Source organism: Crocodylus porosus, unplaced genomic scaffold (assembly GCF_001723895.1).
Source record: "Crocodylus porosus isolate Cpor-Errol unplaced genomic scaffold, CroPor_comp1, whole genome shotgun sequence".
Classification (NCBI taxonomy): Eukaryota; Metazoa; Chordata; order Crocodylia; family Crocodylidae; genus Crocodylus; species Crocodylus porosus.
In genome coordinates, this window is record NW_017728913.1 from 29,226,923 (window position 1) to 29,247,588 (window position 20,666).

General features: G+C 41.5%; 1 protein-coding gene and 1 long non-coding RNA gene across 2 annotated transcripts in view; one reads left to right on the plus strand and one right to left on the minus strand.

Annotated features, from left to right (window-relative positions):
* Window positions 1-20,660, minus strand: part of VEGFC (vascular endothelial growth factor C) — a 123,948-nt gene extending 103,288 nt beyond the window's left edge. Inside the window, exon 1 of the mRNA XM_019534644.1 lies at window positions 20,496-20,660. Within this exon, the coding sequence (XP_019390189.1) occupies window positions 20,496-20,624 (129 nt within the window). The 5' untranslated portion in view covers window positions 20,625-20,660. The remainder of the gene's footprint in view (window positions 1-20,495) is intronic.
* LOC109309771 lies at window positions 805-19,598 on the plus strand. Its single transcript, XR_002101035.1, has 3 exons — window positions 805-1,499; window positions 17,542-17,640; window positions 18,930-19,598. It is a non-coding gene; the product is annotated as an uncharacterized LOC109309771 (long non-coding RNA).
* Window positions 20,661-20,666: the final 6 nt, after the last annotated feature.

A 20,666-nucleotide genomic window follows, 5' to 3' on the forward strand; every position in this document is an offset into this window, starting at 1 on the left:
GTTGCTGTCCTGTACCCTCTAGCCTTGTTCCTATCTTGGACTGCCTGGCCTTGATCAGCAGATGCCCTGACCACAAACTTGTTTCAACCCTTGGCTTGACACCATGGCAACGAGATGGATACCTGACTTTGACCTCTGCTACCTAACTTCTGGTAAAACCTTAACTTTGATCCGCACATGCCAGGCCCTACTTTTTTCTGATTTCTTCTTCTCTGGGTCCTGCTTTCCAAGTTTGTGACTTCATGCTTGTTCCTGGCTTGTTCCTGTTAACCCCTCTCTGCCCCGAGTGCCTTGCTGGCTCCTGGTCTAGTTTGGCAATAAATGTACACTGAAAATAGATTTCTAGCTAGCTTTTGTATATTAACGATTACAAAAAAAAAAAAATGAATATTTTCAATGTTCTTCCTAAAATTTCTCCATAGCACTCAACTGCCAGGTTTAGAAGATTGGGCTAAGCTAAGTAGTCAAATGTACACACTGATAAGACATGAAGTCCATACACTAAATTCCTCTACACTGTACTGTACTGTAATTTATAAATGGGAAGAGGAAACCTCCATTCAGACTAAACCAGTCAGTAACTGAACATACTTTACTGGGCATCAATCAGCAATACAGTCTGTTTTATAGTTCCACTGTTAAGCTTTTAACTTAAAATAAGTAGATACAAATAAGATTCACAAAGGAGACTGCAAAGCACAGTTGCAGTCAGAGTACCTATGTCCTTTTCTTCCAGTGATCTTCTCTAGGTTGTCAGAGGTATGGTCATTTGCATGGAACACAACACCTGTCAGCGAGAAATGCCTAAAGTCACCCCAACCATCTGCTGGTAGTGTTGAATGCTAGATAGATGATATAGTGGTATGAGGGCAAATCCTTTAGAACAACTCCTGGGAAAACCGCTGAACTTGCCTGAATGCTACAGCATGAGGGATCGTATTTAAACATCTGAAAAAACTGCTCACCAGGGCACCAGTGCTGAAGTACTTGAGCGCAGCGATAGATACCAGTCCTACTGGGTTTGGGGCTGTACTGTTGCAGAAAGGAGCTCCTGTTGTTTATGCATCTAAAACTGAAAATTTTGGTTCCCACAAAGTTCCTACTGTCACGCGAAGCAGGATTTTGTGGATCACTTTTTTGACCCAAGTTGCAGTTTAGGCACTTAAATCCTTTTTTGGATCTGGTCCAGGGTGCCCTAAGAAATGCTAGACAGGAGAAAGATCTGCACTCAGACATTAAAGCAGTGGCCAGGGGTGATTCTGAACCTCTTATTCCTCTCTCCCTCCCCCAATCCCTAGGCTCACTCAGGGGAAGCTACGAGCAGGCTCTTAACATTTTAAAATGAATTAAGATCTGGTTACTCAGTAACGAGACATAAGCAAACATGAAACTGTTCTACCATGTAAGTTAACCTTCCCAAAGTTACCCTTCTTTCAGGGAAAGACAATTCTCTTCAAGGTTTATGGAAACAGTTGTTGGAAATTGATTATAATACTAAGGTAAAAGCTTTATATTTATTTATTTTAACGGCTCTTATCTAGATGATTTTCTTTCTATAAAATGAATTTTCTTTTTGCTTCTAAATTTTCTACGTGCATAATTTAAAAATTCAGGATACAATTAAAATGCATGTAAGAAGAACACTGCAAATTTAAACATTTAAATTTTCACTTAATTCCTTATACAAAACACCGATAAAATCTCATTGAGGGTGTCTTTGACATTGATAACTCAAAATAAGAGGTAAAATGAAAAGTGATATTCAAATTACAGTAGTGGCTGCATCAAGATTGAATCTACTATGCAAAATTTGCTATTCTAATGAAGCTTTGCTTCAATTTGAAAATTCAGTAAGAGGACAGAATTGTCAATCAAGCTGCAAAGAATTATTTGGTAAGTGTATTGTTTATCTTCCACAGACAGTTACTGTACTATGGATTTGAGCATAAGTAGTAGACCTGCAAATGTATACAAACCTATTATCACCTCCACTGGCTTTGTTGATACAGTATATAAAAGAAAAAGATGTATTCTTCATATGAAAAAATAGAATTAAAAAAGCACACAAAGTATTCTAAAAAGTATTATCCAAATCCTAGCAAGCATGAAATTACAATGAGATATAGAATAATAGAAAGAATCATAGAAAATACAGGTTGGAAGGGACCTCAGGAGGTCATCTAGTCCAAACCCCTGCTCAAGAGCAGGTTAATAAAAACTGCAAACCAGAATGCAAATACTTTCTTGGATTTCAGTGAAACTTACTTTGGTATCATCACAGTTCCTATGAGACACAAGCCACACCACAGAAATTTGGTTGAAGCAGTAGTCTTTAATCAAGCGAGGCCAATGTCTATAATAGAGTGATGTAAATCAGGGCTGTGGTGAATTTTCAGAACTGTGTTGAAGAATTTACACAGCCTCTCCTACTTACTATTGCTGATGAATATGAGAGCATATTTTGAACAAGCATGCACAAGCATGATAATTTCAAGACTGCCTAGTTAATTCGGATTGTCCACAACAACATACCTTGAAGGGATCTGTATTTCAGAAAGTGTGCCTGGAAGGTGTCTCAAGAATGATATCCACAAAATGAAGCAATCAAAAAAATTACTGATCATTTTTTAATGTTTAAGCACACATTTACTTAAATGTAGACGTCGTTAAAAAAAATCTGATAAAGTATGCTTTTTTTTTTTACCCAAATTTGTTTTAAACAGTGCTCAGATACATTCGTTAAAGTGAAATTTCTGTAGATAGTATTCTTCACCATCCATTTCTGTGTCGGCCATTTTTGTACAAGTATTAGAATTTCTGAATAATTATTTGCTGCTAGTTGAAAAGCAACAATAAAAAATATTTTGATTTACATTCTAGATACTGGCAAGTTAACAATTTTTTTTCCTACGTTGCTCTAATGGTTTTCAGACTGGTATGTTCTAGGTTACAACTTATACCACTGAGAAAAATTCTTAAGATGGCAAACAAAAATAAAGCCTAATGACAGCGTTTATTCTTCAATTACTACATATGAAAATAGTGACAAATATATTTGTTAGATTTCTTACTATTACAACATCTAAAATGCAATAATTATTTGGGGAGGAAATCTGCAAGATCAATCCTGAATATATCAGGAGTATCTGCAGAAATTTAAGCAAAAACTCTGCAGGAAATGTTATTCTTAGTTCTGTAGAGAAATATCTGGGATTTTGGAGATTTTCAGTTGTCTTTTCACTATTACTGCTTTCACCAAACATTCTCTATATTAATATAATCAACTGAACAAGATTTCAGTAATAAAACTATGTATTCTATTATAAATGAATCCAGAATCCTTCTGGATCCTTCTGTAATGGCCAAACACACTCAAGTAAGGAAAAACATATAGTGTGGAACCTTTACCTACCTCTCTAGAGATGGGGAGGGGAGGGCAAACTGCCAGCGGGCCAAGTGGTCCTTGAGCTGCACTGGGGGGGAAGGGGGAAGACAGGGAATGGGGAGGAGTGGCTGCTGCTTCCCTCCATGGCAGCACCCACAGGCAGCACCTGCCTACAAGCACCCAGCCCTAGAGGTCCTAGAGAGTACTGCAGCTGTGGAAGGAAGCACTGCACCCCCATGCAGCTCAGGCAGGCTCCTGGGAGAAAAATGAAGCCTGCCGGTTTGTTTTTTCCTTCAGTGGAGCCTGTCTGCACAGGCTGCACAGCCCCTGAGATGCACGGGGCCCGGTGCTTCCCTCCTCAGCAAACTAAACCACCTTGGAGATGTTTTATTTTGCTGCATCCCAAAGTCACTTAATGCATATTACGCCTCCCACATGCAAACAGCTGCACCATTAAAGCAGTGCAAAAGGGCATCAAACTGCTTTAAAAGTCAATTTTGTGGTGTGTACAAATGGCCTACGACTCCACAAATGCAAGGACCTATATTAATAAATTATATTGGAGAATCAGGACCTAAACTTCATTGTATTTAACTTTTTTCTTCCCCCAAACTCCTAATTTGTTATAAAATTATTTGGTGATAAAAAATTGCTAAATTCTAATTTACCTTGATTTTCCCCTCAATTAAAGAAATATTTGTTAAAGCCTCTCTACTAACTTACATCAGACTGTCACATTAAAATTAAGGCCCTACATTAGAAAAGATTAAAACACGAGTTAGGGATGTGTGATTAGCAAAAACGACAAAGTAGGTTACTGATCTTATAGTCGCTGCCATGCTCCCACAAATGATACAGATTCTATTCTTGATATACACTCCCGGAACGCAAACTCAGATTCTTTTGAGCAGCAGTGTCTGTTTGGAACTTCTTCCACATTGTACAAAGGGCAAATGGGTTGAATATTCCCAACCAGTACTCAGTTTCTTCACCAGTCAAAATTTTTAGCAGCAGCAATTCAAGTAATCGAGAAGGATAACAAGTCATGGAATCTGTATGAGCCATTACCATTATTTTTGCTATTTTATACACAGATGCCAGTCTTGGGCCAGGTGCAGACATTACACTTGTACCAGTATAAGTGATTGGAAACCAGTCTATACCCATAACAGAAGTTTGGCTTGAATAGACTGGTTTAAAAAAGGCAGAACCTGGTCAAAGATTTGCTGTCCCCTCCGAAGGGAGAATGTGTGTTTTCTTTGCTAATGATCTAAACTATGCTACTTACAGAAAATCGCATAACTTGCATTGATTCCGCCCCGGGCTTTTCAATGTCTGTACCTAACCTTGAAGACTGACAAGCAATTATGCAGCTGCTTGAAGGTGTGTAAATGGGGTCCTACTTTAAAAGGAATTGTAATATAGGTCCTACCAAAACTTGGAGCTGGGAAACTTGTACAAGGGAGTATAGTGTAATCTAGTTAATACGCTGGCTTATTAGTCAGTGTGCTAAATCTCTTCCAGAGTCTTAATCTATTCACAAAATACTTTGGTTAATTCATCATCTGTTAGAGCATAATTAGCCATTTCAAAGTACACTCACATACTAAATCACAACAGTATTTGCTCCTGAATATTAGTCAGCTTAAGTTACTGACCTATGCCCTCCATAGCACCTGTCAAGCCAGTTAATGCCTGCAAAGCATTCAATACTTTTCCACTTTTCTTAGCTCAACAAGACATAGATGAACGTCCCTTTTTGAAGAACTATCCTCTGTTTTGGCAATGAGTACAGATAAAAGTACAAAGCAAAAATCTTCAACCAAGTATTTTAGTCCATCATGATCATGTAATTCATATAGAGCAATCATTTTGAATTTCTCTGGTTGGAAACTGTACATTAAACATTTATCTATATAATTATAACATTCTCATATGCGACCAGAGTGCACACAATCTGTGTTCGCAATTCTTGAAATATTTTGCTTTCACTACAAATATCTAAACTCATTCTTTACTGTCTTCATATGCTGTTCAAAGTCATCTGATCAAAAGTTGAAAGTTTTTAATTAATGATACTTAGCCACTCATAGATAGTCATCATTACCAATCTCCTTGGAGTGACAAGCTAGCTCATATCTTACTGTAAATAGCAATAAAACATAGCTCCAGCTCCACATTGCTGCTCTACGTCTCTATTACAGAATTTGACCAAAGGCTCCTTAAGCCCTAGCGTACCACTGAAATATGGAAAATTATTCTGGCAAGTTTGAGCAGTCCCCGATTCCTGGACATAGTTGAATCAGTCTATAAGGGAAGCCTGAACAGTACTCAGAAATCTAAGTTGCTCTCCTGGATGATGTCCAGTAGGCTATCTTGTGTTTCAGCCATTATTTTTGACAAGTGGTGGAATACTTACAGTTCATAGATGGAAGCTGTGGGTAAGAGTTAAATAGTTTCATTAAGGGTGAGGAGTTGGTTAGAGGCTCATATTGTTTCAAAACGGTGAGCACTATTACTGTATTCCTCTCTGACCTCCCTAATTTTAGCCTGGGAAAAGATGAGTCCAACATTAATTTATCTCTTGTGAAAGGGATCTTGCTGCAGATGATGGCACTTTCTTGGAATACAGATTGACTCCCCAAATAGATGAGTATTGCCACAGTAGTTAGAGATAATGAAAAGGAGGACATCTCAGTGGGTATGGAATGATGTGGTTCCTGTGGATCCCAATTATTTTCTGGTGTATTGCAAAAGATCCTTCCCTTGATTCTCTGAAGGTCTACTTGGTTTGTATGGACCTATCCGAGATGATATATACTTTGCCTCTCTTGCCTTCTTAGTGTTTTTATAGAATGCAGGGTAGATTATCACCTTATAAATTAACCAAAGTGTGTGTGTGTGTGTGTGGGTGTGTGTGTGGGTGTGTGTGTGGGTGCACACACACACACACACACACACACACACACACACACACACTAAGTTTGGTTAGTCTATAAGATAGCAATCATGTGTGTGTGTACTAACTTTGGTTAGTCTATAAGATAGCAATCAACTCTACCTTCTACTTGACTTCACTAACATGGCTAACTATAAAAAGAGAGACATAGAATGACATCAAGCAGCGTTCCAGAACACATCCTTCTCCCAAGTGTAGAAGGTACCTGGAGTGGCTCTCCTTCATAGGCCCTGCACCTTTGGGACATATACATCTGGAACAGTGGTGACTCAGGGTCAGCCATTTTAAAACTTTCATACAGGGGGGTTAACTGTGCAGGCAATGGGAGGGAAACCTATTAATTTGAAATCTACATTTGTTTAGTTAGGTTTTTTTTTAAGCCAGTAGACACAGAACAAATATCTAGACTGCATCAGCTAAACTGCCTAACTAGAAAAACAGAGGTAATTAACATTAAGGGCAAAAGACAGGGACACTAGAGGGTTCCACCAGTGATAGCAAAGGAGCGAGCCTCAGTTATGGCAGGTAAGCAAAACTTCAGGGTGCATGCAGGCCCCAGAAGACATTCCTGCCCAAAAGAATTTTGTCTCATGCACATAGGGAGCATCTGTTTGGATAATCACTAAGTAGTCAGGATGAAACAAAAACAAATCAGTCAGATGCTTCAAAAAAAATAAACCTATAAAAAACATCCTGCACTAGGTCATGGAGGTTAATGAATTTGGGCTTTGATCATGATTCTTCCAAAATTAAATCTACCAGCTTTAATCATCAGGAAGTACCCCCACCAACCTCCCTGGTATTTTATTTCTCTTAAGTGAACTCCACTACTACTAGATCTCATGCTAAACAATGCCGCCCTTCTATAATATTTTTTTCCTGGTGCTCACACCCTTCAAGCATTTGTAGATGTTCATATCCTAGTTAGCCAAACTCTAAATGTTTTGTTCTTTCAATCTTTCATTACAAATTAGCCTGTCCACATCCCCTTAATCCTTCTGGTGATTCAGTTCCCAATTACTTCCAATTTTATGCAAGTATTTTAAAAGAAAAACATAAATCTGACAGAGAAAAACAAACATTTCACAAATGTCATGTTTTAAATAACCTCAAAACCCTGAAGACGCAGGCTAGGAAAATCATTTTTTTGTTTTTCACTAATAAATCAATAAACAAATCAATACACCCATTTAGAATAATAAAATCAGGAGAACAAAAAAAGAAAGCAGCACACAAAAAATTAATGCATTGCAAAACAGCCAGTGGTCATAGGGTGTAGATACATAACATGTTTGCACCACCATAATCTGTCCTTAAATCAATGTAAACCTGCAGAGGACACATGACAGGCATCCTACACTAGTATATGTCCCTGGTCTATATTACACTTGAGAAAGTGAAAAGTAATGAGTCACCAGTGTATGCATGCCACATGTACCCAGCTCTACTCAATTTCATCCTGGAATAGCCATTTGTTCAGTGCAAGCAATCTAAAACAGTGGTGCCCAACCTTCCAGCTCTGCAACCCTGTGTCAAGTCATATGTCACCTTGACCCAGGAGCCTGCATGAAAAGGTTTCCAAAATAACCGATTCCAGGCTCTATCACATGGTGCTCATCCATGTAGACATTATACCACCAGGGGTGACACAGAACAGATTAAAAATGGCTCTGGCTACAAGGGTGAAGGGGACAGGACTAGCTGGTATTCTCATTCTCATCCTGGAGATCAACATGTGGCTACGTAGATGGTGGTGCTTCTTCAACCCCTTCCTTTCAAGAAGGACTGTTAGGAAGAGATGAGGTCAACCTAATGAAGATAGGGAAGAGTGTCTTCATATACAGGCTTGCTAACCTAGTAAGGAGGGCCTTAAAATAGGTTAATCCCTGATGGGTGGAGACAGAAGTCCATGATGGGCATCTGCTACAGGCCACCAAACCAGAAAATGGAGGTGGAAGAGGCCTCCTTTAAACAAATGACACAACATTCCAAATCACAAGTTCTGGTTCTCATGAGCGACTTCAATTACCAGGACTCTTTAATCAATATTTTGCATCAGTGTTCCTGCATATAAATGGTCATCGCCTGCTTGGCCTTCAATATGGTCTCCCATGATATTCTTATAACAAAACTGGGGGGGATGTGGGCTGGCAGTGTCTATTTTCAGGTGGGTTGGGAACTAGCTAAGGGTTGAACCGAGAGAGTGTCAGTGGATGGGTCTGTATCATCTTGGTGGGAAGTGGCCAGTGGTGTCCCGCAGCATTTGGTTCTTGGCCCTGTGCTGTTCAACATCTTTATCAATGATTTACATGAGGATGTAGAAAGCATGCTGGCCAAATTTGTGGATAATACTAAGTTATGGGGAAAAGCGGTCACACCAGGGGATAGGATGCAGACCCACACAGACCTGGACAAGCTGAAAAAGTGGGTGGAGTGGAACAGGATGCTGTTCAGCAAGGATAATTACAGAGTGCTTCATCTGGGGACAAGTAACCAGTGATGTGAATATAGGTTAGGAGATGTCCTAGCCAGCACGATGGCTGAAAGGGACCTCAGGGTTATGGTTGATCACAGGATGAACATGAGCTGCCAGTGCGACAGTGTAATCAACAGAGCTAATAGCATACTGTGATGCATTAGCCGATGGATCGTGAGCAGGGACTAAGGAAGTGATACTCCCCTCTACTCAGTGCTGGTGGGACCCCAACTGGAGTACTGTGTTCTGGTTTGGGTACCACACTTCAAAATAAGGTGTGGAGAATCTTAAAAGGGTCCAGAGAAGGGCCACAAGAATGGTTAAAGGCTTGGAGGACAAACCTTATAAGGAAAACATAAGGGATCTGGGACTGTTCCGTAAACAGTCAGAGTTTAGTTTCAAGTCGGATACAAGGAAGGACTTTTTTATGGTAAAGGTGACCAGAATCTTGAACAGACTTCCCAAGGAGGTGGTGCAATCCCCAACCTTTGAAGTTTTCAAAAGGAGACTGGACAGACAACTTGCTCGGATCATTGATCTCAGCAGTATTCCTGCCCAGAGCAGGGGGGTTGGATTCAATGATCTGCCGAGGTCACTTCCAGCCCTTAATTTATATGGTTCTATGACATCTGCTGGGAGGGGAAACAAAGCAGTGTACAAACAGCCTAGGAAATTCCTATAGTGTGCTGGGGATAACGTTCTGATACAGAGAGGCCAGCTAGGGCTGCAGCTTTTGTCAACTTGTTGCTCACAAACAGAGTGTAATGACTGAGAATATGAGACTATGAAAGTGGAAGGTAACTCAGGTGACAGCAAGTGCATCTATGCAAGATGCTGACATAATATGCATCTATACAAGACGCCGCTGCATCTACACAGCAGTTGAATAATGCCATACAGTAGTGTGTCACAGCACAAACAGTACTAATAAGCTACTGCACAGTATTATTAGGTTACTGTGCAGTAATGTTACTTAAAAGACATTTGCCAGTACTGCTCAGTAACTTCAGTTACTGTGCATTTATTTAGTACTTTCTTATATATACACAAGTACTAAATAAATGCACAGTAACTACCATGCAGTAGCATCTCATGTAGATGAGCCCTTCAACACCAAAGGGGAAGAAGGAAACACAGCAGCAGAATAAAGACACTGGATTTTGGAAAAGCATACTTCAACAAAGTAAGGGGACAGGTGGGCAGGATCCCCTGGGAGGCAAGTCTGCTGGGAAAAGGAGTTCAGGTGAGCTGGTTGTACTTTAAACAACCTTTTAAGCGCATAGGAGCAAGCTGTCCTGATACACCAGAAGATTAGGAAGTGCAATGGGAGACCAATCTGGCTAGACAGCAACCTCGTCAGTGAATTGAAACTCAAAAAAGAAGCCTATAAAAATGGAAATGTGAGCACAGTGCAAGGGAAGAGTGTAACCCATATTCCACAGGTACGCTGGAAGAAAAGTAGGCAAGCCAAGGCTCAGTTTGAGGTGCAAGGGACATTGAAGCCAATAGAAAGGGATTCTACAAGTATGTAAAAATTAAAAAGCGTATCAAAGAAACCATAGCTTTTGGAATGTGGAAGGCAATCCAGTTATGGATGATGCAGAGAAGACTGATGCTTTTAATACCTTTTTTACTTCAGTCTTCACAAATGGGGGCAACTACCAAATGACAGGTGCACTTGGCAACAAAGATAAAAAAGAATGAACAGCCTAGAGTAGTAGAAGGACAGGTTAGCAAGTACCTAGAAAAGCTGGAAGTTTTCAGGCAGGGGCAACACATAGGGGTGCACATGCAACCCCTGAAAGCACCGGTGCACCCCCTGTCAGGCCATGCTCCTTGTGTAGCCAACAGGCTGGGGGGCAGGCAGGAGCACCAGTGCCCCCCCCGTGAGCACTGGCGGGGAGTGAGGCCACCAGCAAATGTGGCTGCGCCACTTCCAGAAATGACTGCAGAGCTCTGGAAGCAGCACGGCCATGGTGAGTGAGATCAGCAACCCTGCAGAGCTCCAGAAGCAGGACAGGCCACCAGGAGCGTCCCTCTCTCCCTCCCCGGGATCAGACTCCGGGGGACCCCCCCAGTTGCTGACTGGTGTCAAGGGGGGCACATGCCCCCCCCGACTGGAGAGGCACCAGACACATATGCTTTCAACTCAGTAGGGCCAGATGAGATGCCCCCTAGGGTACTGAAGGAATTGGCTACAGTAATTTCAGAGGCACGGGTTATCTCTTTAAAACTTGTGGAAGTTTGGTGAAGTCCAGGATTGGAAAAGGGCAAAAGTCCAGGAAAGTCCAGGACTGGGAAAGGGCAAATATGGTGCCCATATTTAAGAAAGGAAAGGAGGTCCTGGAGAATTACAGACCAGTCAGGCTGAGCTCAATACCTGGAAAGATCATGGAGCATAAGCTCAGAGTATCTATTCTAAAGTACCTAAAGAAGAACATGGTGATCAGGAACAGCCAGCATGGCTTCATCAGGAGCAAGGCATGCCTAACAAACCTGATTTCCTTCTATGACACAGTAACAGGCTTTGTGGACAGAAGGGAAAAGAGGAAACAGTGAATATGATATACCCTGATTTTAACAAGATTTTTGACACAGTCTCATGAACATGCTCAGGAGAAGCAGACTAGACGAAAGTAAGGTAGATGCTTAATTGGCTGAAGTTGTATGCACTCTGAAGAGCTGGGCTAGGATCCAGAATGACCTAGACAGTCTGGAAAAAAAGGGTCCACAATCAACTGGATTAAATTAAAAAAGGAATGCTAAATCCTACACTTGGGATGCAGTAACTGCACACACAAATACAAACTGGGAATGACTAGCTAGGCTGCTGTACTGAAGAGAAGGATCTAGAGGTTACAGTAGACCAAAGCTGCACATAAGGCAACAGTGTGCTCTTGTTGCAAAAAGGCCAGCCATGTACTAGGTTGTATTAACAGATGTGTCACTTGCAAATTAAGGGAAGTGATTTTGCCACTTTATTCAGCACAGTGAAGCATTACCTGGAGTACTGTCTCTAGCACAGAGTGACAAAAGTAAGCCTGGGAAACAAGACTTACGAGGAAAGATAGAAAGAGCTAAATGTGTTTAGTCTGGACAAGATAAGGGGGGCTATGATCACTGTCTTCAAATACCTGAAGGGTGATTACAGAGAGGATAGAGATGGGCTTTTCTTTGTGGATTGCAGGGAACACGAGGAACAATGGCTTCCAGAGGAAATTTACATTGAAGAATAAAAGAACTTTCTGACTATGAAGGTCAGCCACTGGAACAGAGAAATTGTGGAATCTGCATTCTTGGAAATGTTCAAGAACAGGATGGACAGACACTTAGCTAGTATGGTTTAACTGAGGATGATTCTACATTGAACAGGGGCTGGGCTAGATGACCTTGTAAGGTCCCTTTCAGCCATACTTTCCTATGATCATCATTACAAGGACAGGGTGCCATTATCTAGCCCACAGGGCTTTCCATGGGTTTGGAAATCTGGCAGCAGGGGAGTAGCAATTAATGCTCCCTCACCCACAAATTTCTAGATCTCTGGGAGCTCCATGGGCTGGATGACATGTCTCTGTGAGCCAATCTGGCCTGCAGGCTAGAGGTTGAGCACCACTGGCCTAGTAGCATCTCTCTACTGACTAGTGTCAAGGCACTGTAATAGCACAGTGGCCTGCAGAGGGTTGGTCACCTCTCTTTATTACCAACACCAGTTTAATTTACACTGGTTAACATGTCCTGCAGCTCCAACCTAGCAGTCCAATGGGCTAATGTAGTTAGACATGCACCAACTTCCATAGGCAAAGGCACACAAGGAAGTGGTGCAACTAGGCTTAACATGCGGCCATTTTGACTCTGTAGCCCAAGAACCAGCAACCCCTGTTGCCTCTGAACCTAAGGCAGTGTGTTCATCAAAGAAGTTTGGCCTCAGATGTCATTAAGGCCCAAAGCTTGATGAGATTTCTAACATGTATTAGACATTGATATAGATAAGAAAAAACAACTACTTTTATTTCATAGGACTGAAAAAACAGAAAAGCTATAAACCCCTTCAAGGCATCAGTGAACAGGTACACCAAGGGGTTAGGAAGCAACTTCCCTACAAGAAGCTTATTCCATAAACTGTCCACTATGGCATTTCTTGAGGCACCCTCTGAAATATCTGATATTGCTGGACATCTTTGGTTCCAGGATTTCATTAGCTGGAGCACATCTTTTAAAAAGTCATTGATAATATTTTCAACAAAAAGGCGCAGCTTTTTAGCACTGCACATGTATATCACACTGTAATTGAGTGTGATTGAAATCAATGGCTTTCCTAAGATGTGACCTGAGAGGAATTCCAACTGATATTAGAACATTTTAAGTCTGTGTTTCTGAAAGCAGGTTTCAACAGATCTCCCTAAATAGTGTATTTACCTTAAATAAAGGCTTTATCCTGCCCAAAGTAAAGCAGGTATTTATTATCAACTGTCCTATGAAAACAGATAATTAATGGATGTACAAATATGCTTGCTTACGATAAACAAGAACATACATTTGTACATACTTAAAGAGTTGAACAAAGCCATGTACTCTTAGAGCTTGATTCTGAAATACTTATGGAAAGAAAATGTTGGACTAAGGTCAAAGTTTTGCTTGCATAAGCAGTATTGCATCAGGCTTTCATGATGAGCGCTATTGCGATGAATCCCTTGGTGATCAAGTTGCCTCCCACAAAAAAACACGAGATAAATTACAAAACAGTATAAATAGAAGCAAGATATATCAAGTGGGTCACAGTCATGGAGAAAATGAAACAAATTCTAGTTGTACACTGGTATGATCTCTTGCATGCAGTGTCAAAACACTTCAAAGCAGCATAGCAAGAATTACTTATTTCTACCAAGTCTAGTACCCTCCCCTCCACCCCTTGCCCACCTCACCCCATAAATTAAATACCCTGGAGAAAACTTGAAGAGTTGAGATCAATGCTTTACAAACTGTTTTCTCGTGACCACGCATCGCAAGTTAGTCAAAAAACTCATCTGCATTAAACCAGCAGTTCCTTAGAGGAAGATCAGTTATTAAAAATCTGTATCAGTTGACAGTAAAATGAGGACAATACCTAAGAGAAAGGGGGCTTAAGTGCACATGTTCAGAGCAAAAAAACAACTTTTGACACAAAGAATATTCTGTACTTCATTAATCTATCACTAAGTAAAGAGATCATACTGCCACTTTTCAGTAAGTAGTTTAGAACTGGCAACAACTGGCAAATGGAATATATTTATTACTATGCTAACAAGAAGCTAAGAATTCTTAAAAATCAGTTATGAAAGAGCTATAAAGAACTGATTCATGGTATTGCATTATATACCTGACACTGTATGTAAATCGTAATCAATTCAAGGACGTTCATCCTAGAACCTTAGGAATCCTGTACTGTTTAATCTTATATGGTCAAATCCTGACCTTGTTCAAATACAGGAGGAAGACTCCTTACGGTATGTCTACCCTTCAATCGGGAGGCATGAGAAAAACCCAGCCAGGTATGCAAAGGTAGCTTTACTCTAACTAGCATGGCAAAAAGAGCAGTAAACATTTTGATGGCAAAAGGGACTTCAGCATGGACTAGCCACTTAAGCTAGATCACAGGGGAGCTTACCTAGCCCACACTTTAGTCCAGACCACAGAAGCTTCACCACTAGGTACGTATGCTAGCTAGGTTAAAGCTAAACAGACCCACTCTCTCCTAACCTGATCAATCCAGTTCTAAGTATACAGTCAATCCAAAGTGCAAGGAAGGAAGATGGCCAGAGCTAGGTCCTACCGACTTGCTGACGCTGATGGGAAGCTGAAGCGTATCAAGTGGTGGGTGACCTGGGCACCAAGCCCATGTGCCCACTTAGAAGGTACAGGAACAGCAGCTACCACCACTGCCAGCCCAACTACCATAGCCACCACAGCTGGCCTCCCCTACCACTGTCACAGCCCAGGGTGCGGACCCCTGCTGTTATGCCTCTGACAAAATAACCAGAAGCAGAGGTGGGCTTCCTTTCTCCAGCGCTACTCAATAACAGTTTCAAAGAGACTAATGAAACCACATAAAGCTGCCACAGTAAAATTAAGTTTAAACTTGGAGGAGGAGGAAGAGGGAAGAGCATATCCATGGCAGTGGTTTGGGGACAAGACTTGTAACTAGACAGAGAAAATCAGCCATCCTTCAAAATTCAGTTGCCCTGAAGAAAAAGGATGTATCTGCATTTTGGAGTCTCAACCAGTATTATTGTTGCTGCTTCTTCCTAGATATTTCTATGGGTATTTCTATGCAGCGAATGCAGGGGGAACTGCAGCACGGGTAGCATTTAAATCTCAATTTAAACTGAATAGCACAGGTAACAACAGCAGTGAAACTGTGGTAACATGAGATTTAGCACATTATAGCAATGATGGGGCATACTCTCCAGGGTCCTTAATTGCTAGTGTGGGATAAAGCCCAAGCTATTAGTGCTACCCAGGTTACCTAGATTAAGCCACCACGTGTGTTCCAGTACTTGGTACAATCACACCGTCCTCTTGCCATGTGAAGGTAAAGAATTTTCATCTGTGCCAGGGTCAGAAAGAATGGGACAGTGGAACGACCTACAAGATGGAAGGCTTGCTTACAATTAAAGGCAGCCCAATACTCAGGAGCAGAAGGGTGCACTTCCTAGCTCTGTTTAAAATGCAAATGGTTAATATGTGTACGGTACTTGTCCTAATCTGTTACCTGCTAAATTCCAACTGACACCACATTTGAAAGAAAACTCAAAATCAGAGTTACTGCATTTTTTTGTCATCATTGGCTGGCTGCCAGAAATATATGATGAAACCGTAAGGCTGGAAAAGAAAGGAATCATATTTAAATCTTTTCTTATACACAGAACATACCCACATACCAATTTGACTTCAAAGATTCTAATGTTACATAAAACAACACAAGAACATTTGGTGTGCATGCTCATAGGACACTTAATCATAGTGCCCTTGCTTTGACACTGTAATCTTTCCAGTTATTTTGCAATTAGCATGAGGTAAGGTATAATTTTAATCCTGTACAGCACATACAAATGTCAGCATGTTTCAATGGGTGTATTTCTAAGGAAGAATCTGGTTCTTTATACTTGGTATTTTTGTGTAAATCGTAGAGATTTGCTGTCTGCTACAGATTCATTTATGTTGTAAATAAGTATAATCATTTAACAAATTTAACATCACACAAAAAAGATCATCCTAACAGATGCTGATATAGTCTTTCCCCTTAGGAACTAAAGTATCAAATCATTTGATGTTAGCCAATAATTGTTTGCCTTTTCATAAACAGTATGAATGACTTCTGCTTATATCACACCTGTGAGTAAAGAAATGCTTCTAATTCCTTGAAAAGAAAAATTCTAGCACTATCTACTGTGATCCATGAGTGCTTAATTAGTAGCAGACAGATCTGTATTTACCAAAAGTTCTCTCTTCACTGAGAAACATGATTTACTGGAATCTTTCAGGGACCTATGTGAATACTACAGGTGGACAGAATGAAAAATGACAAAATAACAAAAGCAAATATAATATAGACAAAAGTCTGAAATATTTTAAAGGGTCCTACACAAATGAAGCGTAACATTTATACAATTTATCTGTATACAAATAATACACATCGACTGCTAGCTTCTCAATTATACCACTGCAACTATGCTGGCTTCTTCAAAATTACGTTAAGTATTAAGGACAACAAAAATATGGCCCAGTGAGATTTGTAATTAACTAAATAGTCTCCAAATTTCTGAACAAATGACATAGTTACAATGGTATAATTTACACTGGTTTCATACATCAGTGTAAATTATACCACGACTGGGAGAGGACAGACATACAGCTATCTGGAGTAGTTTCAGGTAATAGGTGCAATTACACTGATGAACCACTAGGTGGCAGGGGAGACATTATTAACCTGTTGCTCTTGAGCAAACCGGTACACCAGGATAACCTGCAAACAGACTACACCTACAGCAGTTACGCTAGTATACTTTCACTCCTGTTTTTCCTCAGGGTAGTTCAATATAAAGACTGAGTAAAGCCCTGGACATTCATGCCGGTGTAACGTATATTGTTTTGTACAGCTACATAAATAATACTGCAATCTGGAGCAGGCCATCAATCAGCTACCCAAAGGTAGCTTCTCATGTTAAGTATTACAACACCTTACCTTGTTGAGGGAACATGCAATAGCCTGTCTGTCTTCAGCAAACACTTGGATAAGTGCAAAAACACGATGCCTACATCAGTGTTAATTTTTCTTAAGGTATTTTTCTACCAGATTAAAGTTATGCAGGGGCTGTGTCATCTGTCAGTTCACTGTTTAAATTGACTGTTCCAGTAGACACGTCTACACATGCAATTAATGCAACTTAATATACTCCGGCACAATGTGAGCTGGAATAAACTAGTCCCAATGTCACTGTCTACATGCACATTTAAGCACAGTAATTTACTGTGCTGCTGGACACTGCTCACAGTTGACAGGACTATCCAGTACAATAGGAAATTAGTCTGCTGCACCCTAATTGTTACTCATGTAGAGACAGTGATGCTTTACTGAGTAGCAAATTAGTCTGCTATGCAATAAAGCATCTTGTGTAGATGCACCTAGTTTGTGTTAGATAATATTTTGCACTTACGGTCTTTCCTTTTTCTTTTTCTTCTTAGCTTGCTAGTTTGAAACCTGTGAGCCAGGGCATATGTTTGACTCCCTGTTCTCTAAATTGTGAGCCGTAAAGACACAAGACACGCTAAGACAACAAACTGGTATTCAATTAAAATTTGCTCCCTTAGCCACAGCCTGTGATTTTTCACTTGCAATATTTGAATGAACCCTGCCCCTATAAGGAGGCAGTAAAAAGGCTCTCTGTAGCCATAGGAGCTCCTCTGGTATGACTGGGGCTGTTCTTGGCAGCTGCTGTCCACTCTTGCTGCAGCAGCTCAGCAGCTCCCCTGCTGTCTGCCAACTGGATCATAGGGGAGGGAGGGGGAAAGAGTTCTGCCTGCTTCCCTACCAAAACGCAAGATCCCCAGGGACAGCAGAGTAGAAGTCCAAATGGTTGTGCTTTATCCTTGGGGACTGCAACAACAAAGAACAGCTCCTTTTCCCAACTTAGCCCCTACAGGGATCAAAAAGAGAAGCTGAGATCCAGCCACCGATTACAATGTCTTTCCCGTCCTAGCACAAGTTAGAACAGCCTGTTGGCTGCTCTAAACTTATACCAACTTACTGTGGGCCTCAAGAGACCATCAAAGGTCAGCTAAGTTTTCCTAGAAGCATAGCTTGCTTCACTTGCTCCTCCTATCCCCAGGGCTACACGGAGGGAAGTGTGGGTGCTGGTTATGCCACCATAACACCTCACAGAGCGCACCTCCTCTCCCCACCAAGGGAAATTTGAAGCAGAGGACAGATAAGAGTTTTTTCCCTTTGCTTCACTTAGAGACTCTGTTTCAAGAGTACTGACTGTGGCCCCTTGACCTTTTGAAATAATGAACTTGGCAGCTGAAAAGGTTAGATGCTATTGCTTCAGCTTATCAGTACCCATGTTTCACCATTTACAGTACCTAATGTATGACAAATAACTACTACTGATCTATAACTGAGACTGAATTAACAGCATCTTGCACTGAAGTATCAACATAAAGAAAAGCAAAGATGGTGTTTCTGACTTTCTGTGTAGGTTCTTCCCATAGCTAGCTTTCTAAACTCCACCTACACTTTTACAAGTTTAGCTTCTGAAGGTACAACTTCTAAACGGATCAGTCAGAACAATGTTACCGCAGTACAAGTTTCTGGAAAAGTGACATTTAGCTATATACGTGTATACTTTCTCTCTCACACCTCAGTTTCTTATGTAATACCGTGGCACAGGTGATGGAAAGTTAAAACAGAGAACACATAAACTTAAGTACACACACACACACAAAGAGCAGACACGCTCATTTTTCATCAGCTGAGAAAGGTCAAGTGAATGACTTTTATAGACAGGCTAATCACATTTTTCTTGAAATAATCACTGGCAGTTTATCTAATCTTTTTTTTTTAATTCCTTCAGATATTCACCTCAGTGTTCTTGCATAGCTGAGACAAATGCGGACAAAAAAGGGACCCAATCCTGCACATCTACTCAAGTAGCCCCGCTGAACCCAACAGGATTACCCAGGATGTAAGACTTCTATAGCAACCAAGGCTTGCCAGAATCAGCTTCTTGCACTGTGCCCCTTACTACTAATCGCACATAAAACTTGCCGGCTAACATGATTTGCTTGACACCTGCTATTCCACTTGCTCCCCCATCTCTCAACCTTTCTCCTTTCAGTTCCTTCACTGCTCTACATTTTCTAGCAAGTACTTGTACTTCTACACAGTGTAGTAAAGTGACAGATTTCTGAGGTCACTTTAAAACTCTTAAGAGAAGGGAATGAATTGTCTACAGCTCATAGAGGTAAAAGTCTGCAGCAGCATTCAACTTTCAGGAGTATTTGTACCCTTCAGGCATTGACTCCACATTTTTAGACAACAAGAATACAAATAACTCGAGTTAGGGTTGCTTCTGTATTTTCAATATAAATTACTTTTGAGGATCCAGTCATTCAGATGTCATCACGTTCACGTTGAGCTAATAAACTGGTTTACACATTATAGGCAGCAATGCTTTTCTTCCCTTGTAGCAGCTTCTAAAGACTTTTACTTAATGATACAATAAACTGGGTTAACAGCTTGATTCTTGTCTCTGTATTTTAACTTACCTGGATTTGGGGGGGAAACCCCCCAAAAAAACTACTTGGCAAGACTGCTGTCTGCAATATAACTTGATTCCATTTTAGGGTTTATGAAAGTAAAAAGAAAGAAGTGTCGTAAAAGAGCTTGTACTTTGAAAAACGGGTGCAGCACGCACAGAGATTTCTTCGGTATATAATGTTAGTATGTATTGGCAAAATATAGACTAGCTACACAAGACAGGAAACTAATATACGTTTTAGCAACAGAAAAGCTTTGGCTAATAGGCACAGTCCCTGATGTAAATGCTATAACTTCGTTTATAAGCCCAATTACAGCTGAATTCATACTACAGTGTATTTTCAAGACACCCAGACCCCAAAGGAACCCTGAAAACTTCAGTCAAGGCTTTTCAGAACAAGACAGGAGGCATCTTCCCCTCTCGTTTCCCACGCGTGGCCACTTTTCAAATGTCAGAGAGGCTCCCCATTTACCAGCCTGCAGGACTAGCCCATAGGCACTGAAGCCTCTCAACTGCCCGCAGCCCATCCTGGCACTGCGGCAAGACTTGCTTTGAGGCGCTAAGGACCTGGGCACAGAAATAGGCATGAGCGGGAAGCCTCTCTGCTTGGGACCCCAGGCTGGGTCTGGCAGAGCCCGGGCGCGGGTTACACCTTCTGGGAGCCTTGCGGTAAATCGGGAGGCGTCTCGTGAGGCCTCCAAAACAGATGGAAACAAGCCGCTTTTATTTGTGTTCCCCTCCGTCCAGGCAGAAGCCTCCCCCGCTGCCCAGCATCCGCTAAGCCACATGCCCGCGGACTGTCCCGGGTCGGACGCGAGTCGGCACCGCCGGGCAGCGGCGAGGCAGAGTCAGGTGCCCCGGGCCCGGCGGGCCGCTTACCTGCGCCTCTCCCAGCTCGGGCTCCTCCTCGTAGTAGCCCTGCCCCGACTCGTAGGCTGCGGCGGCGGGCGGCTGCCGGGGTCCCAGCAGCAGAGCGCAAACCAGAGAGCAGAGTCCCGGCAAGTGCATGGTGCGCGGGTGGCGGGGCGGGGGCGCGGCGCGGGCTCCCGC